This window comes from Moschus berezovskii, chromosome 3 (genome assembly GCF_049115385.1).
Source record: "Moschus berezovskii isolate FMDL1 chromosome 3, NW_MosBer_1.0, whole genome shotgun sequence".
NCBI classification, from domain to species: domain Eukaryota; kingdom Metazoa; phylum Chordata; class Mammalia; order Artiodactyla; family Moschidae; genus Moschus; species Moschus berezovskii.
This window is the reverse complement of record NC_142462.1, coordinates 13341684-13369578: the sequence shown is the minus strand read 5'-3', so window position 1 is coordinate 13369578 and position 27895 is coordinate 13341684. Positions and strand designations below refer to the sequence as shown.

Here is a 27895-nt window from a genome sequence, read left to right as displayed (position 1 = left end):
TTAGACTGAGTGTCCGAACTTGACACAGGCAGTTTGATGAGCACTTTTCTGAGGTCACAGCACTTGGCACCTGTCGGCTTCCTGAGTGGACCAAAGAAAGCGCTTAACTTTTGTGTTTAGTTCCTGGTCCAGGGAGTCAGGGTCACACTCCAGTCCTGTGAGTTCCAGCCACATCCTGCTGGAGTGGGGCGGGGCAGGGCAGGGGGATGCCACCTGTTTTGCTAATGGTGTTCTTGTTCTGCTTCATTTCCAGTTCCTTATCAGCTCTAGAAGATTTAGATTGGCTGCCACTCAACCACACCTTTTCCAGGGTCTCTGAAATGGTGCTAAAGGCGGCCATTTCAACATTGGCATTCCTGCAGGAGAGTGGAGCGGTGGCCACAGGTATGGGCATCTTACTGCTATTGTGACATTTCACTGTGGTACTGGTTAAATTTATCAGCAACCACCGCAGGGCTCACATGCTGTTCAAAGAAATGATTTAAATAAAATATCAAATGCAAGAAAGAATGTTTCTGATAGAGGTAGAATGAAAATTTGGAACTCAAAACAGTTTGACTTTCTACCAAAATTCTGCCGTCATTCTAATAAATATGTTATTTTTAATTAAAAAAATAACTGATTTTAAAACTTGGACTTGATACCCTCCAAGAATAGATCTGCCATTGGTTCTCTTTTTATTGGTTGTACCACTCTACTTGTGGGATCTTTGTTCCCTGAGCGGGGGTGGAAACCTGGACTCCTAAAGGAAGTACAGAGCCCAACCCACTGGACCACTAGGGAAGTCCCATTGGTTCTTTGATTTTAGCCTTTCCTCCCTCCTGAGCTCCTATTAGGAAAACATATTTGAAAATATTTGAAGTATTTGAAAAATAATAAGAGGAGAAAGGTGATATGGATTTAGAACCACCCCCTGCCCCCCGTCAACTGATAGATAGTCTTTCCACAGGAAAAGGTGAAATGACTTAGCTTGACCCAGGTCTCCTTTCTTGTTTCCTTAAATTTTCATTTTCTTTTATTTTACTGACCAAATTGTATATATTCAAAGTGTACAAGGTGATGATTTGATATATATGTACATGGTAACATGATCACCAAAAACAAGTTACTTAAAACATTCAGCACTTCACACAGTTGCCTTTTTTGGGTGATAATGATGTCTGAGTAATAAGTATATAATACAGCATTGTTGACTGTAATCCCAGGGCCATGCAGGAAATCTCCAGAACTTACCTTTAACTGAAAGTCTGTACTATGACCAGTATCTCCTGCCTGGCACCTCTCCACACACAGGAAGTGCTTGTTTTAATCTCAGAACCTGTCTTTTTCCCAAGCCAGATTCCTGGGTAGCCACCCTCCCCCCACTTCAGAACCTACCCAGAGTTCCCTGTGACCCTGACTTTCTGTCATCTTCACAGCATTAATTTCAGGGCACATGAAGTCTCGTAGGAGGGCTTGTGGTGGAGGCTTGTGTAACTGTAGCACTCAGCTGATGCTTGTTGAATCATGATCTGAAATGACCTAGAGCTGGGTTTCCAGATGCAGGTTCACCTTGAAATCTATGTGCTTTTAGGTTTGAAGTTGCCAGGCCATACTCACCAGAGATCACCCGACCTTGGAGGCCTTGGGTATAGATTTTGGGGCAGGGGTTGCCACTTCTGTATGGTGTTACTTGGGTACCTTATGAGTTTTATATCTTGATTAGCTCTGTTGTGGGGGAGCTCTTTCTTTGGTTTTAAATAATTTTTATAAATATGATTTTAAAGACTCCACAGTATTTTGTGCTATAAATAAATCATATTTCCTTCCTTCCTCCAGTGCTAGACACTGAGTTGGTTTTCAATATTTAAACAGTGTAAAATCAGTGCAGTAATATCATGGTTCATGACTTTTCCTTCAGGCATCTTATTAGGTTTCTTGAGACAGAATTTTTTAAAACAAAATTATTGGGTTTAATGTGTGAATTTCATAAACTTCTTGCCATTCCCTTTTCTAGGGAATCTTCCCGACACAGGGATTGACCTCAGGTCTCCTGCATTGCAGGCAGATTCTTTACTGTCTGAGCCACCAGGGACACCCATTATCAAATTACCCGCTAGAAATTTGTGTCATTTATGTGCCAGGAAGTGGCTCAGTAGTAAAGGATCCACCTGCTAATGCAGGAGATGAGGGTTTGATCCCTGGGTCGGGACCATCTCCTGGAGGAGGAAATGGCAACCCACTCCAGTGTGCTTGCCTGGAAAATTCCATGGACAGAGGAGCCTGGCAGGCTATAGTCCATAGGGTCTCAAAGAATTGGATACGACTGAGCATGCAAGGAAGCAAGTGATGTATCACTGCCATCTCCGTAGCTCCGGATTAGCTTCTGTTTGCTCTTCCTGCGAATGGTCCAGTTGGCCTTTGCACTACTTTTGCCTTCTGTTCAAAGTGGAAGAGACATCATTTTCTAAATGACTTTCAACCTGCTCCAGTGTTGCTGCAGTCGAAGGTATAAATCACTGGTTGTCTTGCAGAGTCAGGTTACAGCCTGTCCCTGAAGGAGCTGATGTGGGACCCACAGAAGGTTCAGGCTGACCTGAAATCCCGATTTGGCTTTGATGACCTTCACGCAGAACGAGTCCTGAATTACTCTGCTGACCTACAGGAGGTATACACACTGGCTGCTCTCACGCTTTGGGTTTCTCCCCAAGGGCGACTCTATAACCTTCTCCTGGGGCCTCGGGGCGGGAGTTCCCTTATTGAAATCTGGCTCCTTGGACCCGGCGGGACGCTGCTGTGTCTGACTGTTCTAGAACTGCTCCTTCCCTCTTTTCTTGACATGTGATCCTGCCTCAAACACAGTTTGGATGTAATAGAACACCTTGCGGCAGCAGGGAGACAAGCCAGGCCCCTGAGGGTGGAGGTTGTGAAGGCCGGTGGGGTCCAGATGGGGAAGAGGGCATGAAAGGACTGATTTCCGGACAGAGTGGAGCCTGGGGAGCAGAGGTGTAGGTCTGGGGAGCCAGCTGGGTTCACTAGATCCCAGCCTCACTTTCCAAACTGTAAAATCACGGGGTCTGACCCACTGACCCCTCCAGGCCCCACTAGCAGCTGCTCCTGCGAGTTGGGGAGCGGGTTTTGCTGACCCTTTAGTCTCTTGGCACATCTGTGGGTGCTTCTGCTTCTCGCAGGGCAGAAGCCAAACACTGCAGCCCTTTCTCCTTCCTGTGCCCTCTCCCTCAGACCCCTTCCCACCTCCAGATGGGATGACACCACGATTGTTATAAAACTATGTAATAGAGGAACACAGTTCATTCCAACAAGAACATACGTGTTTTAATGGAGTTGTATTAGAGAAACTTCATGCAAAGTTCATTCTCAGCAATAAAGGAGGTTTGCTTTCAAAATATTAAGTGATTTCTGACCCAGAATTCTGATCCAACTTCATCCGGCTCTGATACTTAGAAAACGATTTTGGCAAAGCAAATTTGTGAGTCCAAGGTATCAGTTAAACTGGGCCAGCCTGTGGGTGCCTTTGGCCCAAGAGAGTGGAGACGAACAGTTTCTGAAATCATCCCGTTTCCTGGAGAAACTGCGGTTCTCCTGAAAAGGGTCATAAGCTTACTCCTGCACTCTGAAGGCCTCCCCTCCGGGTAAATGCAAATGGACAACAGTGCTCCGTCAACTTGTTATGTCTTCAGTCAAACAAATGTTGGAGCTGTTTCTTTGGCAAGATTGTGGTATTATTAGGAGAAAAACATCCCAGGAAAAATACCCTAATTTCTAAATGTTCCTGTATCATTGGCAGATCCCCACAGACAGTTCACTGGAGCAGATGCTGTGCTCAGCCTTGTCTGGCTCCTCTGAGGATGAAGATAACGGAGAGGGTGGCCCTGCAGACTGTGACCCTCGGTGGTCAGTGGCCAAAGACTACCTGCTCCACGCGGTCAGCCGGCTGCACCTCTACAGACAGGTGCCGTCCAGAGTAGACACCTGTCCTGGTGTGCCAGACCCAGGCGCTTTCCTCCTGAGTGTTTCACTGCTGGATTTAATTTGTTTATATAATCTTTTGGATTTTTTTCTGGGTTTGATTTCTTCTTCTTTTTTTTTTTCCTACTTATTTACTTTTGACCGTGCTGGGATTTTGCGGCTGCTCTAAGAACTTTCTCTGTGACAAGTGGAGGCTACTCTAGTTGCAGTGCGCGGGCTTCTCATTGAAGTGGGTTCTCGTGTTGCAGTGCGTGGGCTGCAGGGCACATGGGTCAGTGATTGTGGTGTGTGGGCCCAGCTGCCCCGCAACATGTGGGAGCTTACCCACATGATCCCTGTCCAGGGATTGAGCTGGTGTCCTGCATTGGCAGGTGGGTTCCCAGCCACTGGACCACCAGGGAAGTCCTGAGTTCTTTTTAATTTTTTTTTTTAAATCTAAGCATAGTTGATTTACAATGTTGTATTCAGGTGTGCAGTTTCAGGTGTGCAGTTATATATGTATTTATTTCTTTTCAGATTCTTTTCCCTTAGAGGTTCTTATAAAATATTGCATATAGCTCCCTCTGCTATACCATAGGTCCTTGTTGGTGATCTTATTTATACTTATTAATTTTATTGTGCAGCGAACACTGAACATGAGATTTACCCTCTCACCTGATTTTCAAGTGTCCCCCACAGCAGTGCTGCCTGCAGCTCAGGCTGTACAGCAAAGCCCAGAGAGGGTACACCTGGCTTACTGGAGCTTTACAAGAGTCAGTCCATTCATCACTTCCTGCCCCCTTGCACGTGTCCACTCTTTAACTCCACATCTTTCCGTGGGGGGGAGGCGTGAGGAGCCCCACAGCCTGGCCTCCGTCTGCACCTTCATATGCGCACAGACAGCACCAGGGATCCCTCTTTATTTTATTGAGCTATTACGATATTATGTTAATTTCTGCTGTTTAGCAAAGTGATTCAGTTATATATAGACACACATTCTTTTTCATACTCTCTTCCATTACTGAATGTAGTTCCCTGTGCTATACGGTAGGGCCTTGCTGTTTATCCATCCTGTATGCGATCATCAGAATGTCCAAAGGGACAGCAGTGACCTGACCAGCATTGCCACGGTCAGTGGAAACCTTGTCTGGGTGGTGAGCTCGTGGAGAAATGGAAGATAGTGAGTGCACATCCCTGTGCACCAGACATCCCCACGCACCATACATCCCCACGCTTTCAGTCTGGGTGGCAATGCTCCGTTTTGGTGTAATGTTGATAATCCACAATATGAACTGCCTTTAGAATCCCCAAGTTCATGACATAAAATGATATTTAGTAACTATGTATTAGCTATATAATTTTCAGATATATGAATATATTTATACCATTCCACATCAGCTTAGTTTGTAAGATTTATTTCACTTATTTAGAAATGTACATTATTACTTTCGGACTTCCTGATGGCTCAGCAGGTAAAGAATCTGCCTGCAGTGCAGAAGACACAGGAAACTCTCAAGGCTGGGAAGGTCCCCTGGAGAAGGAAATGGCAACCCACTCCAGTATTCTTTCCTGGAGAATCTCGTGGACAGAAGAGCCTTGTGGGCTACAGTCCATGGGGTCACAAGAGTCGGACACAACTGAGTGACCAAGCACTATTATACCGTCTCTTTTGAAAGTGGGGAGAAGGGAAGGAGAAAGAGGATTGGGCCAGTGAAACAATTGCATGCATCCATTGTTGCAATTTGCAACTTTCAATTTCTGAGTAGAAATGAAATCTAATACAGTTGTTAACAGGTGTTTCAATCTGCCGACCACAGAAAAACAGGCCATCGTCACCTAGAATAGTCTGTTACTGTTCCTTTAATTTTCCTCTTATGTTTGGCTGTGCTGAGTCTGTCGCTTTGGGTGGGTTTTCTTAGTTGCGGCAGTGGAAGCTGCTCTTGTGTGGCGCATGGGCTTCTCATTGCAGTGGCTCCGGGGTGTGTGGGCTTCAGTAGTTGTGGCGCAAGGGCTTCGTTGCTCCTTGGCACGTGGAATCTTCCCAGACCAGGGATCGAACCTGTGTCCCCTGGATTGGGAGGAGAATTCTTATCCACTGTGCCACCAGGGAAGTTCTGTTATTATTTGCTAACTAAACTCTATCATTTCCAGTTTATTATTGTTGATAACAATGTTCTTGTTTCTTGACATGCAGGTGTTTGATCAGCAGTGGAAAGGCAGCCTCTTCCAGCAGGTCCTGGCGGGGATTGGACGTGGCCTGGAGGCACTGAGGACTCAGTCTGGGGAGGGGAGCCAGCCCTGGAAGGTGGCCAGGGCTTTGCAGGCTGCTCTCCTCCTCCTGAATGACAGCATGGCAGCAGATGGCCTCAAAGGCAGCCACACACCTACCAGGATGTAAGGCACTTTTTCCTGTTTGGTTGTCGTCGAGGTTTGACAACTCCAATTTTAAAGAGTGCATGACTCTTAGGATGCATTCTGTGCAGCCCCGGTTAGACCACAAAGGGCTAGTTAGCAACTGAAAGTGCGAGGCTTGTATTGTGGACGCTGGTAGGACTGTTTGCAGCAATCTGCGTGCCTGTTCAGGTGTTAAAAACAACCAATGAGGGCACAGTGTTTGAGGAGGTTTTCAGATTCTTGACCTTTCGGTCTTATGTCTTTGATATTTGTTTAAAAATGAACAAAAATATTTTAAAGGTCCTTTCCTGTAAGGAAGTACCTATTTTCTTATTGATGTAAAACTTTTTGTGTAGTTGAAATGTTTACATGAGGTCCAGAAAAATTTCAGAAATAGGAAAGGTGAGTCATGTGTTTTCGTGTTTAAGATACCGAAACCAGCACTCACTCACATGAAGGAGGGAGGAGTCTAGAGCAACGTGGGGTCTGTTTTTTCAGCCGAGGTGGCTGTTTGTAGGGATTTGATGAATCTTGTGTTGTTCAGTCGCTGAGTCATGTCTGACTCTTTGCGAACCCATGGACTGCAGCACGTCAGGCTTCCTCGTCCTTTACCATCTCCTGGAGCTTGCTCAAACTTGTCCATTGAGTTGGTGGTGCCATTCAACTATTAAACTCCTAAGGTTAGGGCTTTCCTTTGAATAGAACAAAACTGAAGTGGTTTCCCGGGGCACGTGGGTGCTGTGGTGAGGCTTCCCACAGGAGGGGTGAGGGGTCAGCCAGCCGCAGACACTTGCCCGATTAGCTGGAGAACACATGAGACACACGGTGCTGTCTCACGAGAGCTTCACATACAGGACACGAACGGGGCATTAAAAACTTACCTGCTTGGCTGGCTACTTTGAAGCTGTTTAAAAATAGCGCTTCTGTTACTTAATGCACATCAGTAGAGACACTGCCCTGGATCACCTTAACAATCCTGCCAACTTCCAGCATGTCCTGGCACTTCTGCCCAGAGTCCTGCCTGGATTGTGATGGATTGTGTTGGGGGCCCCAGGAGCCCTGCTCTTGGCTTCTCAGGGATTTGGGGCATCAGTGACCACATCGTGCTCTGAGTACTGAGCCCACTCGGTAGGCATCCTCCCGAGTGACCCAGAGTTGAAGGAACGTGATTTGCCCATGGTTATCCTGTCAGGCCCTGTTTTGGAAGCCACCTAACAGGGTGCAGGGGTCTGGTCGGAGCTGGGCAGCCTGGACTCCACCACATACCATCCGGATACTGAAACAGTCTTAAAATACACTTCTGTGCAAAACGTTTTCTAATAGCTCAGGTTTCATGCAAATGTCTTTAATCTCACCTGGAATTTTATCCTAACCCTTGTCTTCTACCCACTAGTCAGAATAAATTTTTCTGTTTTGGGGTAAAGAGAGTGTTTAATCCGTGTTCAGTACCTAAAAGAATCCCCAAATCAGAGGGTTCAGGGGATACGATCTGTCGGGAACTTGGTTATCCGTGTCTGTGGGAACGTGAGATCCTGAAGCCGTGGGGGGTTCTCCTGTGAGCGGGATTTTATTTCCCAAGGAGGCATGTGAACTGCTTTCCATCGTGTCTCGTTTGTGTATTTCCGCCCTCAGATTACTGTATATGCAGAGACTGCAGCGCGTCCTCCGGAAGCTGCCCGCGGGCCCGGCCCTGACGAGACTGCTCCAGCTAGACGGGGCTCTCAGGAACGCAGTGGCCCAGGATCTCCACCTCGTCCGAGGTAACTAGTGCCAGGTTTATTTGTCCACACTGCACATCAGGGCAAATGTGAGTGCAGGGAGGGCAGGCTCCACGCTGCCTGATGCCTGTCAGGTTTGGAGGTGGGGTACAGGCGTGGAGTACATACTCGGCAAACACGCCTGAGGTGCTTCAGGCCTAGCACGTCCAGGCTGAATCGACAGCTTGTCGCCTTGGCGATCACATCCTGCTGTCCCCTGTCAGCCTCCCTGGGGCCGGGACGGGCTCCTTCCTGGGGCCAGGTCTGCTGTCTCATCCGCTCCCATCCCCGGCGCTCGGGCGGGACTGATGCACGCGGCCCTCTGCTCTTCCCCCTCCACGGCCCTGGCATCCTTCCCTCGTCTGTGCAGCACCCTTCCCTGACTGACCGTGTCTGTGGTCCCAGGAGGTGGCCGTGTGGACTGGGCAGTCAGGGTTCTGTCCCTTCTCATGGTGGAGGGGGAGCGAGGTGGCTGGTGGAACCCTGCCCTCGTGCGTCTTCAGAAAGAGGAGCCAGAATCGTGGTGACTTTCTCAGCTCCCTCCTCAGGGACACAGGAATGTCTGACCGCAGGTCTGGGTGCTGACACGCCTGCTTCCAGGGTTCAGTCTGTTGTTTGACGGCCACGTGTTGAGTCAGGCACGGAGCAGCCCCAGAGGCTGAAGAGTAACCCGTCTGTCTGTCCTTTAGAAATCCTCGTTTGCCTCGAGGCATCTGCCAACAACTCTAGATCCCATGGGTCTGGCCAGTTGAAACTGGAAAAGGACGTGCTTTTCAAGGAGTTAAAGCAGGTAAAACACAGCAAACAATCCTAAATAAAACAACCTGGCTAGAACACTCGAGAAGCTCAGGCGGTATTTCCTTTTGCTCCTGCTTTGCTAGCAAAGTAAAGATGACAGTAGGCAGTCTGTATGCTTTTTTTTGGCCATGTTGTGTGGTATGTGGAACTTCCCCAACCAGGGATCGAACCCGCGTCCCCTGCATTGGCAGGCTGACTCTTACCACTGGACCGCCAGGGAAGTCCCAGTAGGCAGTTTTTGAGGAACTTTGTTTTCTTCTGTAAGCTGGCTCCTGTTTGTGGCCTCTGGCTCAGAAACTGTCTCACCTTGCTCTCCCTGGCTCTGTTTGTCTTAGTTGCTGATGAATAAGAACGCCACTTCTCTCTGCCTCCGCGGGTGCTTGTCGGAGACGGGAGTTCCCCTGCGTCCCAGGGTGGCTGGCGTCCAGGAGGCCCTCGGGGGACTGACCTGTGGCCCTCTCCCCTCCAGCGAGGCCAGCGCTTTACACAAGCTGCTTGGGTCCGTGCAGGACGCTGTGAGTATCCACCATGTGGCCTCTTCCAGGCCCTGGGGGCTCATTCCTGAGGTAGATTCACGGAAGATGTCCCTCCTGGAGCTGTGGTTTTATGAGGCAGCTGTTGGGACCCCGGCCCTTGTCTGGCCACCTTAGGAGGTTGTGTGCCCCACCTGGCCAAAATCTCCTTGATGTTTAACGGGTCTCGCCAAGAGCACCCAGGACTGTGCCCAGGTCATGTCTGCTTCCCCGTGTCCTGCTCCATTTCCAGGTGCAGATGCCACAGCAGGTGGAGCGTGTCCTGAGGTCAGTCAGCTGGGGGCTGAGTTGTAGCTCTAGTGGCTGGAGGCCTTGGCGGGCACGTGCTCTCCCTACATCGTGCCCAGGACCCAGGGCTGCCTTCCCCCAGTGTCTAAGTGTGCGAAGTGTGCAGCATTAGTGAAAAGGACCCTGTCAAGTCCAGCCCACATTTTTCCTACTGAACACTGTCCTGTCTGCCCAGTCGTGTCCAACTCTTTGTGACCCCATGAACTGTAGCCCGCCAGGCTCCTCTATCCATAGGATTCTCCGGGCAGAAAGACTGGAGTGAGCTGCCATTCCCTTTTCTCCAGGTTATCTTCCTGACCCGTGGATCTAACCTGGGTCTTCTGCATTCCAGGCAGATCCTTTCCCTTCTGAGCCACCAGGGAAGCCCTGCCGAGCACTGGAAGTTGTCTTAGCGCTCATCGTTTTGTGTTGATAGCTCATGTCACTTTCAGTATTTTCTGTTTCCTGTTTATCTTCTTTCACATAAGCTGTGAAATGAAATCCGTGGGAAGATGAAACCGGTGAACTATAGTAGAAGCGGTAGTGCAGTTGCTCAGTCGTGTCCAGCTTTTTGCGACCCCTTGGACTGTAGCCTGGCAGGCTCCTCTGTCTATGGGATTATCCAGGCAAGAATACTGGAGTGGGTAGCCGTCCCCTTCTCCAGGGGATCTTCCCGCCCATGGGTTGAAGCTGGGTCTCCCGCACTGCAGGCAGATTCTTTACCGTCTGAGCCACCAGGGTAGTGCGTCTGTCCAGTCGGTGTTTTCGCCGCACCTGCTCTGTGAGTGATCGTGGGTGGAAGGGTGCACGCCGGCCCGACTGAGGAGGGCAGGGGGCAGCATGGGTCCCCGGTGGGGCGCGTCCTCCCGGATGAGTGTATGAGCTCTTAAGGAGGCTGGTGATTGGAAGCAAGGAGAACTCGGGGAGGATGCTGGCCAGAGGGAAAGTGTGTGCAGGCAGGGGAACTATCACCTGTTGGCACAGCTGTTTTTCTGCTCTCGGTTTGTAAACTCTTTCCTGACAGAAAGCCCATCCACATTTCTCCGTAAGGCCTATGTCATGGCGCCCACGGGCTTCCCAGGTGGCTCAGTGGTAAGGAACCTGCCTGCCAATACAGGGGACTCAGACTCCATCGCTGGGTCAGGAAGATCCCCAGGAGAAGGGAATGGCTACCCACTCCAGTATTCTTACCTGGAGAACTGTGGATGGAGGAGCCTGGCAGGCATGGAGTTGCAAAGAGTCAGACATGACTGAGCACCATAGCACGCATGGAGCCAATAGAGCCAGGATCTGCTAGCGCTGTGAGCTTGTTGTGTTTATATGTTTATGTAAACTTGATAGGCTTTCTGATGGGGCTTAGTTATGTGTCACTCACGAGCCCCCCAGAGCGCAGCAGGTGGTTCTGATAGTCCCACTAGATGCCTCTCTTGTAGGTGCGGGGGTCTGGGGCGGGGTACCTGGAACATCGGTTGGGGCGGCTGTTTTCTCCAACTCTCAGGGTCCCTCTGCTCCTTTTGGCCTCTTCACGTGGCCCCCAGCAGGGTGGCCACACTTCTCCTGTGGCAGCCTGGGATCCCAGGTAAGGGAGTGGGTTTGGGATCCAATGTCCTCAGAAAGGGTGGGGCTGGAAGGGTCGTGTCCTTCTGCTCTGTGCTGGTTAAACGTGTGTCCCAGCCCAGCCTCGATGAGCTGTAGGGGGCGGTTACAGGGCTGTGATGCTTGGAAGTCCGCTCCACTGGGATCACGTGGGCAACAAGCCAATATGGACGGGCTTGAAGAGTGGGTGCTCTCTGGCTGAGGTCTGCCTGAGGCTGAATTTGGGGTTTGTTCAAGTGAACAGAGACACAAGTGCAGGACCAGGACTTGGTGGTCCCAACCCTACGTGGCGCAGTTCAAAGGGACCTGCTGCTGAGTGAGAACAGAGCAAGTTCCCCACAGTTTAATCACTTTATGGACCACAAGCCACGCTGTGTCTGCCTTTTCAGAGTCATCTTTTGCAAGCAGTCATTACTGGGCACACAAGCATGCCAGTTTCAATACCAGAAGACGCCCCGGACTGGCAGGACCTGGGGACGCAGCTGTGGGAAGCGAGCCTGCCCTGCACTCGGCTCCTGCGGCTGCTGAGAGCTGACGTCTCCGCTGCTGACTGTGCGGACCAGCTTTTCTCCACGGTGTAAGTACTGTTAGGTGGAAAACGTCTGCACATTTGGGAACCTAAGGGATTCCAGGGGCTTCCTTCTATATGAATGATAGGTCAACGTGGCATGTTCTACTTGTAAATAAGATAGTCACTTAATTTTTTTTTTCTATTTTAAAAATATTAGCCTGTTTGGTACTATTGGAAAGCATCTACAAGATATAAAATAGTAAACAGTCCCTTTTAACTGTTGGCTTAATCTCTCACAGGTAATCTAGAACCCTCATTTAGTCCAAGGAGCTTTATTTATTTAAGAAAATACATATATATATTTTTGGCAGCGTTGGGTCTTAATTGAGGTGAGAGGGCTTAAAGTTGCCTTGGGGCATGTAGGATCTTAGCTCCCCAGCCAGGGTTTAAACCTACATCCCCTGCACTGGAAGGCAGATTCTTAACCACTAGACTGCCAGGGGGGTTCCCCAAGGCGCTTGTTTATCACGTCACCCAGGATGCCAGCATGAGTTGCCAGCAAGTGGCTTTCGAAGGAGCGGTGCTTTTCCAGAAAATCTGCCTTGTTTTTATTTTCTCAAACCATGGATTGTACATGTAACGAATCCATTCTCCTCAGCTGCTAGGATGTTCACAGTCAAATATGTCAAATAGGAAATAAGTTTTTCGTAACTCAGAACTCGCTTCATATCGTATCCTTTAATTTCCCACTTTCTCCTTTCTTGGTTTGTTCTCTTATATTTTATGTATTTCCATAAATAAGTTTTCCTCATTTTGCAAATCAGGATGGGAATGTTCATAAATAAGAAAACTATTTCAAAGATTCTAATTTCCTATATAACTGGACTGTCAGACATTTGTATATATTTGTATTTAGATGAGTTTATAACAAGACCTTCTGGAAAATCGTTATTAAAATTTGTTTTTTTCTGGATTGGTTTTAATTTCAGGATGTTTCATACACTTGAGAAAGCACAGTCATTCCTGGAACATACACACTTGTGGAAAGCCTTCATGGGGTTTATCAGGAAGACTTGCGAAGTGGCTCGATGTGTGAATAAGCACGAGGGTATCCAGAGCAGTTCACTGGGTAAGTCAGTACTCTTGACTTTAGCCGTGTGGGTGTTTTCCCTATTCACTGTGCAGCACAGCTTCCTCAGAGACAAGCAGTCCTACGGAAGGGAGAGGGCTGACAGCGGGGGCTTGCCAGCACAGGCACACTGAGACGGAATTCCATGTTCATCAGTGATAACAAGACTGACCACAGGTCCCAGCATAGTGACTGCTTCCACTCGAAACTGGCCCAGTTTGGCCCATAAATACTTATCTGTACAGACTCATCATAACCCAAACTCTGTAAGTCCAGATGCTCTGGGTGCGGTACCACCTCCCTTGGCAGTGTGCCTGTCGCAAGTACCCATGGCAAGTAGACTCCCCTCTCTCCTTACCAGTCTCAAAGCCAAAAGCCCCTTAAAATATGAACTTTACAACTTGCGACTGCATAACTCACCGAGAATCATACTGGTCTCCGAGAGGCTTTGTTTTTAGAGAAGATGCTGGCAGGGAGACACCTCCGTCTCCGCGTCAGCCTCTTCTGGGTCTAGAGCCGGTGGTGTGCTTCCATCTACCTTGGGAACAGCGTGCCCTGGTTCCCATGTGTTACACAGGCTCTGGTCCCGTGAGGTCATCAGCATCTCCTTGGAGCCCTGTGTCTTGAGCTTGAGGATTTGGGCCTAGGGATGACAGTTTCCTGTTCCTTTTCTGTGGCCGTGTCCATCTAACACTCCTTCTTTCCTCCTCAAACTGATCCGAGGGGCTGCTAGAGACCCCATGTCTCTGGTTCTTGGTATCAGACTCATCAACCGGGAGAGGGGTCCCTGCGAGCAGTACTGGGTCCATGTGGCTTCTCCAGTGGGGTGGCCATGCTCTCCTGCGTTGGGTGCTCATCCCACAGGTTGGGCTTCCCTGGTGGCTCAGTGTAAAGAATCCACCTGCCAATGCAAGAGACATGGGTTCAATCCCTGGGTCAGGAAGATGCCCCTGGAGAAGGAAATGGCAACCATCTTTAATATTCTTACCTGGGAAATCCCATGGACAGAGAAGCCTGGCAGGTTACAGTCCATGGGGTCACACAGAGTCAGACATGACTTCAGTTCAGTTCAGTTCAGTCGCTCAGTTGTGTCTGACTCTTTGCGACCCCATGAACCACAGCACGCCAGGCCTCCCTGTCCATCACCAACTCCCGGAGTTCACTCAAACTCATGTCCATTGAGTTGGTGATGCCATCCAGCCATCTCATTCTCTGTCGTCCCCTTCTCCTCCCACCCCCAATCCTTCCCAGCATCAGAGTCTTTTCCAGTGAGTCAACTCTTCGCATGAGGTGGCCAAAGTATTGGAGTTTCAGTTTCAGCATCAGTCCTTCCAATGAACACCCAGGACTGATCTCCTTTAGGACGGACTGGTTGGATCTCCCTGTAGTCCAAGGGACTCTCAAGAGTCTTCTCCAACACCACAGTTCAAAAGCATAAAGTTTTCGGCGCTCAGCTTTCTTTATAGTCCAACTCTCATATCCATATATGACCACTGGAAAAACCATAGCCTTGACTAGATGGACCTTTGTTGGCAAAGTAATGTCTCTGCTTTTTAATATGCTGTCTAGGTTGGTCATAACTTTCCTTCCAAGGAGTAAACGTCTTTTAATTTCATGGTTGCAGTCACCATCTGCAGTGATTTTGGAGCTCAAACAATAGCCTACATTTTAACTTCCTCCTTCAACACCTCGTCCTCCTTTTCATCACATATTTCTGCACAGTTCTACCATTTCCAGAAACACAAGCTACAAACATATTCACCATCAGCCAGAGGCCCAGGTTCAGAAGTCTCTAGTATTGATGATCATGCTTTATTCAATCCTCATGGCAACCTTTGAGTTGGGTATAACTTCATTCCAGAGCTCCTGCAGATTACATTCCTGGAGGACGTCACAAAACTACTGTCAAATCCAGGAATCCTCACTGTGGTGCCTGCAAGCTTGACTACTCACTTCCCTTTGGAGGGATCCTTGCTGGGGCCTAACTCTGCCTAAACATGCTCCATTGCAGAAATACAGCCTCCTCTGACAAAGAACTAAGTTTTGTTGGTTTCTGCTGTATGTTTTTTTCCTATTTCACTGTTTTCTTTTTTTGTCTTTATTTCCTTCCTTCTAGTTTGATGTTCTTTTTCTAGATTCTTGATTCTCAGATTTTCTTTTCTAATATATGCTTTTAGGACTGCACATTTTTTCCTATGCAAAGTTCTGCATATATTCTACACATGTTGATACATCATGTTTTACATCAGACCTGCAAATCTTTCTATATTGAACACACTCAGATTTTAAGGCTTTGGGTAGTGAATGTGTTGTCAGGCAGTTTTGATGGTCACGTGGAAACATTATTTGATTAATAATGGTCAAGGGAAGTTAGTGGCTATGGGCCCTTTCCTGACTGCATTGGATGAGTTACACACTCCTGATTCACACATATCTTTGCTACCCAAGGTGGTCCCTGGACCAGTGGCATCAGCACCGTCAGAGAGCCCATCTCAGACGTACTGAATCAGAGTGTGAACTTCAAGACAACACAGTACCAGGCCAAAGCCAGCGTTCATCTTTAGGTTACACATTCCATATTTCCCCTTCCTCCAGTAGAAAAAAAAAAACACAACTATACATGATAAGAATTTGTTATTTATCTATAATGGTTCAGTTCAGTTCAGTTGCTCAGTCATGTCAGACTCTTTGCGACCCCATGAACCGCAGCACTTCTGGCCTCCCTGTCCATCACCAACTCCCGGAATTCTCTCAAACTCATGTCCATTGAATTGGTGATGCCATCCAACCATCTCATCCTCTGTCGTCACCTTCTCCTCCTGCCCTCAATCTTTCCCAGCATCAGGGTCTTCTCAAATGAGTCAGCTCTTAGCATCAGGTGGCCAAAGTATTGGAGTTTCAGCTATAATAGAGATACTAAGTGTTCTAATAACTGGATTCTGCTATAAGTATTTAAACTGTGGAGTGCAGGCAATTTTGCAGGCAGATGGAGTTGGGAGCAAACCTTGTTTGTGATACAGACTTAACTGAGTGAGTGAGTTATTGGCCTCCCATTGCAATTAGTTTTCTCCTTGGTGACATAGAAATTATATGGTCTACTCTTCCCTGGTAGCTCAGATGGTAAAGTGTCTGCCTATAATGCAGGAGACCTGGGTTCAGTCCCTGGCTTGGGAAGATCCCCTGGAGAAGGAAATGGCAACCCACTCCGGTATTCTTGCCTCGAGAATTTCATGGACCGAGGGGCCTGGTAGGCTACAGTCCATGGGGTCGCAAAGAGTCGGACACGACTGAGTGACTTCCCTCCCTCACCTCCCTATGAGGATTAAGCAAGCTAATGTACATAAAATGCCTAGTGCAGTACTTTTAGGCAGTTGCCACAGATGCTAGTTCCTTTTTCTCCCCACTAAAATTATTCCAGAGTGATAATGTACCACAAGCAGTGGCCATGGAATTCACTTTAGTGGATTCTGTTTTTCCTTTTGTTTAAAAAAGTTGTTCCATACAGACTGGTTTTTCTGGTAGCATTTGCTTTAAAAAAATCTGATATTAATCATACACACCTGTGCTCTTTTTCAAGATGGTTACCATCATTTTCCCCCTCTTAAACACTTATGATATTATATATACATAATTGGGGGCGGGAGGAGACGGGGACGACAGAGAATGAGATGGATGGATGGCATCACCAACTCGATGGACATGAGTTTGAGTGAACTCCGGGAGCTGGTGATGGACAGGGAGGCCTGGCGTGCTATGATTCATGCGGTCGCAAAGGGTCGGACACGACTGAGCGACTGAACTGAAGTGAACTGAACTGAAGCCAATCTATTGCAGTGGGAACTCAGTGAAGTACAAAACCTGCAAGTGTTATGTAATTTTGCCTCTGAAATAGGTGCTAGAGAGGTTAAATTACTTGCCTTAAATGAGAAGGATTTCTTTTTAAAAATTAGCTTTATTGAAATATAATCGCTACATACAACAGATCGCACGTGTTTAGACATACTCTTTATTGTGTTCTGACATGTGTGTGTGTGTATCCATGAAGCTATCATCATAGTTAAGACAGGGTTGTGTCCACCTCTTCCCAGTGTTAATTCCAGCTCCGACTCCTGTCCCCAGGCAACCACTGATCTGCCCTTGGTTGCTATCAACTAGTTTTTTCCTTTTCTAGAAATGTATATAAATGGAATTATACAGCGTCTTCTCTGACATCTTTTACTTACTGTCATTAACTAGAACTAATTAGCTTCGGCTTCATTCATGAGGTGGTACGCGCACTCTTGACTGTGGAGTGTGGACACATCACAGATTGTTTATCCATTAGCATGACTTACAATTTGGGATGTTTCCTGTTTTTGGCTACTGAAAATAAAGTTTTTTTTAATGGAAATATGCTTTTTTTTCCCCTCTAGAAGTAAAATGGCTGGATTATATGGTATGTGCATGCCTAACTTTTAAAGAAACTGGCAAACTGTTTTTCAAGGTTGTACATTTTGCAGTTTCAACCAGCACCCTTTCTACTGGAGAGTTCTGATCCTGCCACATCCTCACCAGCACTTGGTGTGGTCAGTTTAGAAACTTTAGGCCATTCTAGTAGGTGTGGAATCTCATCGTGGATTTCACTTGCATTTACGACTAGTGATTTGAACAGCTATCTTATCATGTGCTTATGTATCCTCTGTGCATCTTTAGTCATGAATTGTCTATTCAGATCATTTCCCCAGTTTTAAAATTAGGCTGTATGCTTCTTTATTGTTGAGTCTGAAATTTCCTTGTAAAGGTAAGATATAGAAGCCTTTTATCACATATGTCCTTTGCTAATATTTTCTCCTACTGTCAAGCCTGCCTTTCCACTTTTCTCAACAGTGTCATCCAGGAGCAAAAGGCTTAATTTTGCTCAAGTTCTATTTATCTTTTTCTTTTTTCCCCAGTGGATCATGGTTTTGGTATTGTAGCTGAGAAGTTTTGCTAACTCTCGAGGTCACAAAGATTTTTGAGCTATGTTTTCTTCTAGAAGGTTGATAGCTTTAGGTTTTAAACAAAGTCTATGGTACATTCTGAGTTAATATTTTTTTAATTGTAATTTTTTTATTGGAAAACAAATATACAACTTGGAATGGATTTGAGGCAAATTGTGCCATAAGCAGATTTTCTTTCAGTGGCTGAAACAAAGTTTAAAAAGCAAGTTAACAATAAAAGAAAATGTTTCTGGTGTAGGACCAGCAGTACAGAAAAAATAGTGTATGAGTACCTGGATAAAACACCCGTTTGCAATAGTGCAACTTTTAAGTACATATTGTTGACCGTCCGTAGTCCACGCAGAGTACCTGGATAAAACACCCGTTTGCAATAGTGCAACTTTTAAGTACATATTGTTGACCGTCCGTAGTCCACGCAGAGTCACAACTCCACACTTCAACAGCAACATGCTGACAGCTCCTAAAGAAAACTACTCAAAAAAAAAAAGGCATAACCCAGATGTTCCCTCATTTGACCAACTCCATCTAAGTTTAGATGTGCAGAAGGGCTTAGATATATCCAGAGCAAGCCACATGCAACGTGTTACTTGATCAATTTTCTAAAATAAGGTTTCAGGACAATGACAGTAAGATAACAGAAGAAAACAAGGAGGAGTGAAGTCCTAATTACTATACATGCATATTTTTTTTGACAGTAGGGGGAAACCTTTTACAGCTAAGTTACAAACAAAGAAAAGGCAAATAAACAATTTCGACAAGAAATTTAACACATTCTGTACAATGTCTTCACTTTGCTGTCATCATTTGTACAAACTCTTCATAGTTTACTTGACCATCACCATCAATGTCTGCTTCCCTGATCATTTGATCAGCCTCTTCATCTGTTGACTTCTCTCCAAGGTTTGTCATCACGTGGCGGAGCTCTGCTGCACTACTATAGCCATTACCATCCTTATCAAACATGCGGAATGCTTCTCTAATTTCTTCTTCACTGTCTGTGTCTTTCATTTTTCTTGCCATCATTGTCAGAAATTCCGGGAAGTCAATTGTGCCATCACCGTCAGCATCTACTTCATTAATCATGTCCTGTAACTCTGCTTCTGTGGGATTCTGCCCAAGAGACCTCATTATGGTTCCCAGTTCCTTTGTTGTTAGAGTTCCATCACCATCCTTGTCAAAGAGTGAAAAAGCTTCTTTGAATTCTGCAATCTGCTCTTCAGTCAGTTGGTCAGCCATGCTGCAAGGGCTACCGGTCTTTGGGACGCAATCACACAACCACTCAGCTCGCTCATTCCACTCGGACTCTGAGTTAATTTTTATACATGATGTAGGTGTATATCAGATTTTATTATTTTTTGCACATGGAGATCCAGTTGCTCCAGAAAAATTTATTGTGACAATTCTTCTCTCTCCACTGACTACATTTGTACTGTTGTTAAATACATTGTGCAAATCCATGGGTCTTTCTCTGCACTGTTTAATCTGTTCCAGCCATCTTTACACCAGTATCACCTGATCTTGATTATTATAGTTTAATGGTAAATCCTAAAGTCAAGTGGTGTAAGCTTTCCAACTTTGTTTTTTTTAAAAAAGTTTTTAGCTGTTCCAGGTCATTTGCAATTTCCAATCTGAATGCTTGTTAGATTCTCAAAATCCTGCTAGAATTTTTTAATTGGGTTGAATTGAATCTATGGGTAAATTTAAGGGAGAATGACATTTTTCTGGTAATAACGAATCTCCTGACTCATGCATGAACATAGTGTCTCTCTGTTTATTTGTGTCTACTTTATTTTCTAACAACTTGTAGTTTTTTACTGTAATTGTCTTAATATTTAATGTTTTTATGCTATTGAAATGCTAATGAAATATATATATATATAATGTTAAACCAACTTTGTATAAGTGGGATAAATCCCAACTGGTAAGGCGTAAATCTTTTTTGTATATTATTGAATTCAGTGTGTTAAAATTTTATTTAACACTTTTCATTTGTGCTATGAGAGATTTAGACAGTAGCTTTGCTTTCTTTTAATATCTTTATCTTATTGTGTTATCAGAGTGATCCTGGCCTCATGAGTTGAAAAGTATTTTTCCCTTTTTAGTTTTTTGGAAGAGTTTGTGTATTTTTTCTCCCTTAAACATTTGGTAAATTTCACTGGTGAAGCCATCTGGACCTTTTGTTTCCTTTGTAGGAAGATTTTAAACTACAAATTCAATTTATTTAATAGCTAAAGGCCATTCAGATGGTCTATTTCTTCTCGCATGGGCTTTGGTAGATTGTGTCTTTAAGGAATTTTTCTCTTTCATCTGAAGTGTCTAATTTAGTGTTGTATGCTTTTCATAACATAGGTGACCCTTGAACCTCATGGGTTTGTACTGCACTGGTTCACTGTGCGTGGATGTTTTTCAGTAGAAAACGCTACAGTGCCGTGTGATCCTCAGTGGGCTGAATCTGCAGATATGAGGATGTGATCTGGAGGGCTAACTATACATGACACATGGATTTTCCACTGTGTGGAGGGCTAGTACCCTGATTCCATGTTGTTCTCTGAATGTTAGAGAATCTGTATGATCTTTGCCTCTCTCATACTCCTTATCAGTAATGTATGCCTTTCTTTTTTCTTAATCCCTCTGTCAGAGGTTTGTCAGTGTTACTGATCTCAAACAAGAAGCCTTTGGTTTTGTTCATTTTCTGCTCATTGTTTTTCTTTTTCCTATTTCCTTGGTTTCCACCTTGATCTTTATTATTTTCTTTTTTCTACTTACTGGAGATTTAAATGACTCTTCATTTCTCTTTTCTTAACTTGGAAACTGAGATCTTCGAGACCTTTTTTTCCAATACAGGAACTTAATGGTATGAATTTCTTCCTAAGTACATTTTCTTAGATGGCATCTCACAAATATTAGTATACTGTACTTTCATTTTCATAAAATTTTAAAGTGCTTTTTAATTTACCTTTTGATTTCTTTTTGACCTGTAAGCTGTTTTCCAGGTATATTTATGTCACTGATTTCTTTTTTTTTAAATTATGAAAGCATGATAACACATTTATAGGAAACTTGGAAAGTACAGAACAAAGTTCCACTATATCACAATTATCTTTTAAGTAGATAAATTAAGATTTTAATTGAAGTTTCAATATCAAACTCTGAAAACTTAATAGGCTGAATAGACAGAAAAGTAGAAGGATATTGTAGACCTGAAAAGCTCTATGAACCAATTCAACATAATTAAGATGTATACAATTTTCACACAACAGTAGGATATAAATTCTATTCAATTTCTCATAGACTATAAACTAGGAGATACTGGAACATATCCAGCGACATAAAACAAGGTGCAAAAATTCATAGTCTAAAGGTATTGAGATCATATAGAGTCTATTCTCTTATCACTGTGGAATTATGTTAGAAATCTACATCAAACCTCAATAAAGTTAAAAAACTAAAAAAGCACAGAAGGTGATTGCAGAGAAAAATGCATTTAAATGAGAAATTATTATCAAAATGAGAAATTAATATCAAAGATTATGTCATTGATTTCTAAGTTAATCAATGAACATTCTTTGTATGACTCTAATCTTACTAAATTTATTGAGATTATTTTTATAGTCTAGAATATGCATGATCTTATAAAACATCTCATTGCTTTTGGAAAGAATATGTACAATGTTGTTGCATGGGGCATTCTTTAAGCATCATGTTATCTGATAGTATTGTAGAAATCTGTATCTTGATATTTGTCTTCCTCTTCTATCAATTATTTGGAGAGAGCTATTGAAATTTCCAACTATAATTGTGGCTTTGTCTATTTATCCTGTATTTCATCAGCTTTTGTGTCATATGGTTTGAAGCTCTGTTATAATGTGCATAAAGATTTAGAATTGTTAAGTCTTCTTGATTAATTGTTGCTTTTATGGTTATGGAATAGCAATGATATAATCATCTAACATCTACTTCATCTGAAAGCTTCCTTTTGAAAATGTAGGGTGGTATGTCTTTTTCATCTTTTTACTTTTAAGTTTTTATGTCTTTTATTTCAAGTACATTTTGTACATGCAACATATAATTAGTTCTTGTTTTGTCTGACCTGACAAATTTTGCTTTTAATTGGGGTTTCTAAACTAAATAGTATAAACTGTTTTATGTGATGAGTCCTCTTCTCTACTAATTCTACTTGAATTCTTCAATTCTGGGTTCAGTTCAGTTCAGTTCAGTCGCTCAGTCGTGTCCGACTCTCCGCGACCCCATGAATCACAGCACGCCAGGCCTCCCTGTCCCTCACCAACTCCTGGAGTACACTCAAACTCATGTCCACAGAGTCGGTGATGCCATCCAGCCATCTCATTCTCTGTCGTCCCCTTCTCCTCCCACCCCCAACCTTTCCCAGCATCAGAGTCTTTTCCAGTGAGTCAACTCGTCGCATGAGGTGGCCAAAGTATTGCAGTTTCAGCTTTAGCATCAGTCCCTCCAATGAACATCCAGGATTGATCTCCTCTAGAATGGACTGGTTGGATCTCCTTGCAGTATAAGGGACTCTCAAGAGTCTTCTCCAACACCACAGTTCAAAAGCATCGATTCTTCGGCGATCAGCTTTCTTCACAGTCCAACCCTCACATCCATACATGACCACGGGAAAAACCATTGCCTTGACTAGACGGACCTTGGTTGGCAAAGTAATGTCTCTGCTTTTTAAAATACTATCAAGGTTGGTCATAACTTTCCTTCCAAGGAGCAAGCGTCTTTTAATTTCCTGGCTGCAATCAGCATCTGCAGTGATTTTGGAGCCCAAAAAAATAATTTTTCTCCTAGTTATGGGTCACATTTTCCTGCTTTGTTGCATGCCTTGTAATTTTTGATGTAATGCTAAATATTATGAATTTAACCTTGTTTTGTGCTTGTTATTTTGTTTTCCTTTTATTGAAAACATTGCTTGAAGTAATTTGATCCTTTAGGGTCTTGTTTTTAAGATTTGTTGGTCAGAGCTGGAGCAGTGCTTAGAGAGGTTGTAAATATCCCATTACTGAGTCACGACCCTTTTTTTTTTTGCATCGTATCCTCAGTGTCTAACACATCATGGATCACTCCGTCTGATTAATGGGTTCAAAGTTTTTTCCCGGTCCTGTGTGATCACTGGCCAGTTAATCGTTCATTTATTTACTGGCTGTGCTAGCTCTTTGTTGCTTCACGTGGGGGCTTCTTGCTGGTTTGGGTGTGTGGGCTTTTCACTGTGGCAGCCTCTCTTGTTGCAGAGCATGGGCTCAGTACTTCTGGCACAGTGGCTCCTTAGCATGTGGAATCTTCCCGGACTAGGGATCAAATCTGTATCCCCTGCATTGGCATGTGGATTCTTCTTTTAATTAATATTTTATTGAAGGATAATTGCTTCACAGTATTGTGTTGGTTTCTGCCATACGTCAACATGAATCAGCCATAGGTATGCGTATGTCCCCTCTCTCTGGAACCTCCCTGCCATCTCCTGCCCCAGCCCACGCCTCTAGGCTGTCACAGAGCCGCGGTTTGAGCTCCCTGAGTCACACAGCAGATCCCCACCGGCTGTCTATTTCACACCTGGGAGTGTATATGCTTCCCTGCCACTCTCTCCATCCTCCCACTGTGTCCTTCCCCTGCAGCCCTGTGTCCATACGTCTGTTCTCTGTGTCTGGAGGCAGATTCTTAACCACTGGACCACCAGGGAAGTTCCTGGCTACTTAATCTTTAATTTTGGTGTGGGTCTTTCTCTGGTCTCAGGGAGCCCCTTCTCGTGCATGGATCAGTTTGTCCTCAGCTGTGTACTTGGAGAGGGCGGATGGCAGAAAACTCGCTGTTCAGCTTCCTTAGTTCTGCTCCCCCGTCCTGTAAATTCTTCTGTCTCTTGGACCCGAAACTTTCTCCCCTCAACTCAGGTTGCCCACCAGGCCCCAGATCTGTTCCTGAGTCACAACCTGGAAGGTCTCACCTTGTTTATTTTGTGTGGTTCGTGGGTCTCTGCCCTACATTGCTTGATGGCCAGTGGCACCTCATCTTGGCCGGAAGTGGAAGACAAATGAGAAGGGCTCTATTGCTCTTTTGTTATACTTTCAACCGTGTTAACTGAGACACTACAGCATTTATCACTTTACTAGACTTGACCTTTTACCCAATTTGAAATCAATATATGAAATGCCTTTCTATTTAGGTTTCTCTGAGGAATCTCCTTGTTATAAAGAAAACGTGGACTGGAAAAGCATCAGTGATAATTATTTTGCATTTTTGAATAACTTGATCAAGACTCCAATAGCTTCCATGTCCAGGTGAGTTTTCAGAATTCAACTTCTAGGTCTTGACTTAACTATTTTTGAAATAAAACGCTTGCTTTAAAACATGAGATCCTAATTTAGCTGTTGATAAAGTCTTTCATATGTATTCAATTCTCAATAAATATTTGTGTCATAGAATATATGACTCATGTTTCCATGAATTTTGAAAGGAAACAAATTATAGTAATAGATTTCCTTTGAGAATGTAATTTTTTATAAAATCCCCCCACCACAAAAAATTGTTCTTTGAAAAATAGTCTTATCTATTAGATATTTACACTGGGGGTCAACGATTTAAGAGCCTGAAGTTCTGGAGACTTTTGGAAGAGAAGTGATCTTTGGACCAAATCTGCCAGATTATAAACTGCTATACTGTTTCAGTGCATGTACTAACATGGACATTTTAATGTTAATTATGTATACTGTGTATAGTTTAAAAGCACACTTTAAAGTCTGTGGGGTGTGTTGGGACATGATGTGACAGAGGCTTTGCCTTACAGTTCAGCTCAGTTCAGTTCAGTCGCTCAGTCGTGTCCGACTCTTTGCGACCCCATGAATCACAGCATGCCAGGCCTCCCTGTCCATCACCAACTCCTGGAGTTCACTCAAACTCATGTCCACCGAATCGGTGATGCCATCCAGCCATCTCATTCTCTGTCGTCCCCGTCTCCTCCCGCCCCCAATCCCTCCCAGCATCAGACTCTTTTCCAGTGAGTCAACTTGTCGCATGAGGTGGCCAAAGTATTGGAGTTTCAGCTTCAGCATCATTCCTTCCAATGAACATCCAGGACTGATCTCCTTTGGGATGGACTGGTTGGATCTCCTTGCAGTACAAGGGACTCTCAAGAGTCTTCTCCAGCACCACAGTTCAAAAGCATCAATTCTTCGGCGATCAGCTTTCTTCACAGTCCAACTCTCACATCCATACGTGACCACGGGAAAAACCATAGCCTTGACTAGGCGGACCTTGGTTGGCAAAGTAATGTCTCTGCTTTTTAATATGCTATCTAGGTTGGTCATAACTTTCCTTCCAAGGAGTAAGCGTCTTTTAATTTCCTGGCTGCAATCAGCATCTGCAGTGATTTTGGAGCCCAAAAAATAAAGTCTGACACTGTTTCCACTGTTTCCCCATCTATTTCCCATGAAGTGATGGGACCAGATGCCATGATCTTTGTTTTCTGAATGTTGAGCTTCAAGCCAAACTTTTCACTCTCCTCTTTCACTTTCATCAAGAGGCTTTTGAGTTCCTCTTCACTTTCTGCCTTAAGGGTGGTATCATCTGCATATCTGAGGTTATTGATATTTCTAGTTCTCAAACTTGGATAAAATTTATCTGTGAAGTTTGCTGAAAATACAAGCACTTGAATTTTGCCCCAGACATGCTAAATCTTGCTTATGTGTGGGACTCAGATTTCTGTAGATATGAAGAATTCTACAGGTGACTCTGGTGCAAGTCAAAGCTTAAGAAGCATCCCATAACATCTATCTATCACTGAGATCCGTCACTCCTGGGAAGGTTTTTTTAAAAATTAATTTTTTTTTAATTGAAGGATAATTGCTTTACAGAATTTTGTTGTTTTCTGTCAAACCTCAACATGAATCAGCCAAAGGTACACATATATCCCCTCCCTTTTGAACCTCTCTCCCATCTCCTGCCCCATCCCACCCCTCTAGGTTGATACAGAGCCCCTGTTTGAGTTTCCTGAACCACACAGCACATTCCCGTTGGCTATCCTTTTTACATATGGTAATATAAGTTTCCATGTTCTATCAAGCATTTAGAGAAGAGCTAATGCCTATCCTTCTAAAACTCTTTCAAAAGATTGTAGAGGAAGGAACACTTCCAAACTCATTCTGTGAGGCCATCATCACTCTGATACCAAAACCAGACAAAGACAACACACAAAAAGAAAATCACAGGCCAACATCACTGATGAACATAGATGGAAAAATCCTGGGAAGTTTTTTAAGCTCAGCTATTCTGGAAGGAGGTTCGTGACATTGTACAGGAGACAGGGACCAAGACCATCCCCATGGAAAAGAAATGCAAAAAAGCAAAATGGCTGCCTGAGGAGGCCTTACAAAGAGCTGTGAAAAGAAGAGAAGCGAAAAGCAAAGGAGAAAAGGAAAGATATAAGCATCTGAATGCAGAGTTCCAAAGAATAGCAAGGAGAGATAAGAAAGCCTTCCTCAGCTATCAGTGCAAAGAAATAGAGGAAAACAACAGAATAGGAAAAACAAGAGATCTCTTCAAGAAAATTAGAGATATCAAGGAACATTTCATGCAAAGATGGGCTTGATAAAAGACAGAAATGGTATGGACCTAACAGAAGCAGAAGATATTAAGAAGAGGTGGCAAAAAGAAGAACTGTACAAAAAAGATCTTCACGACGAAGATAATCACGATGGTGTGATCATTCACCTGGAGCCAGACATCTTGGAATGTGAAGTCAAATGGGCCTTAGAGAGCATCACTACGAACAAAGCTAGTGGAGGTGATGTAATTCCAGTTGAGCTATTTCAAATCCTGAAAGATGATGCTGTGAAAGTGCTGCACTCAATATGCCAGCAAATTTGGAAAACTCAGCAGTGGCCACAGGACTGGAAAAGGGCAGTCTTCATTCCAACCCCAAAGAAAGGGAATGCCAAAGAATGCTCAAACTACCACACAATTGCACTCATCTCACACGCTAGTAACGTCATGCTCAAAATTCTCCAAGCCAGGCTTCAGCAATATATGAACCATGAACTCCCAGATGTTCAAGCAGGTTTTAGAAAAGGCAGAGGCACCAGAGATCAAATTGCCAACATCTGCTGGATCATGGAGAAAGCAAGAGAGTTCCAGAAAAACATCTATTTCTGCTTCATTGACTATGCCAAAGCCTTTGACTGTGTGGATCACAATAAACTGTGGAGAATTCTGAAAGAGATGGGAATACCAGACCACTTGACCTGCCTCTTGAGAAACCTGTCAGGAAGCAACAGTTAGAACTGGACATGGAACAACAGACTGGTTCCAGATAGGAAAAGGAGTACGTCAAGGCTGTATATTGTCACCCTGCTTATTTAACTTATATGCAGAGTACATCATGAGGAACGCTGGGCTGGAAGAAGCACAAGCTGGAATCAGGATTGCTGGGAGAAATCTCAATAACCTCAGATATGCAGATGACACCACCCTTATGGCAGAAAGTGAAGAGGAACTCAAAAGCCTCTTGATGAAAGTGAAAGAGGAGAGTGAAAAGGTTGGCTTGAAGCTCAACATTCAAACAAAGATCATGGCATCTGGTCCCATCACTTCATGGGAAATAGATGGGGAAACAGTGGAAACAGTGTCAGACTTTATTTTTTTGGGCTCCAAAATCACTGCAGATTGCAGCCAGGAAATTAAAAGACGCTTACTCCTTGGAAGGAAAGTTACGACCAACCTAGATAGCATATTAAAAAGCAGAGACATTACTTTGCCAACCAAGGTCTATCTAGTCAAGGCTATGGTTTTTCCCGTGGTCACGTATGGATGTGAGAGTTGGACTGTGAAGAAAGCTGATCGCTGAAGAATTGATGCTTTTGAACTGTGGTGCTGGAGAAGACTGTTGAGAGTCCCTTGTACTGCAAGGAGATCCAACCAGTCCATCCTAAAGGAGATCAGTCCTGGGTGTTCATTGGAAGGACTGATGCTAAAGC

The 27895-nt window shown here is 44.6% G+C and overlaps 1 protein-coding gene and 1 pseudogene across 1 annotated transcript in view; one reads left to right on the top strand and one right to left on the bottom strand.

The window, feature by feature from the left end:
* Positions 1 to 18698: 18698 nt before the first annotated feature.
* LOC129552839 (calmodulin pseudogene) lies at positions 18699 to 19055 on the bottom strand (annotated as a pseudogene).
* Positions 19056 to 24074: 5019 nt separating this feature from the next.
* The window catches only part of ABCA13 (ATP binding cassette subfamily A member 13), a 338145-nt gene continuing 334324 nt past the window's right edge, over positions 24075 to 27895 (top strand). Inside the window, exon 1 of the mRNA XM_088834807.1 lies at positions 24075 to 24205. Coding sequence (XP_088690933.1) covers positions 24075 to 24205 — 131 coding nt within the window. The remainder of the gene's footprint in view (positions 24206 to 27895) is intronic.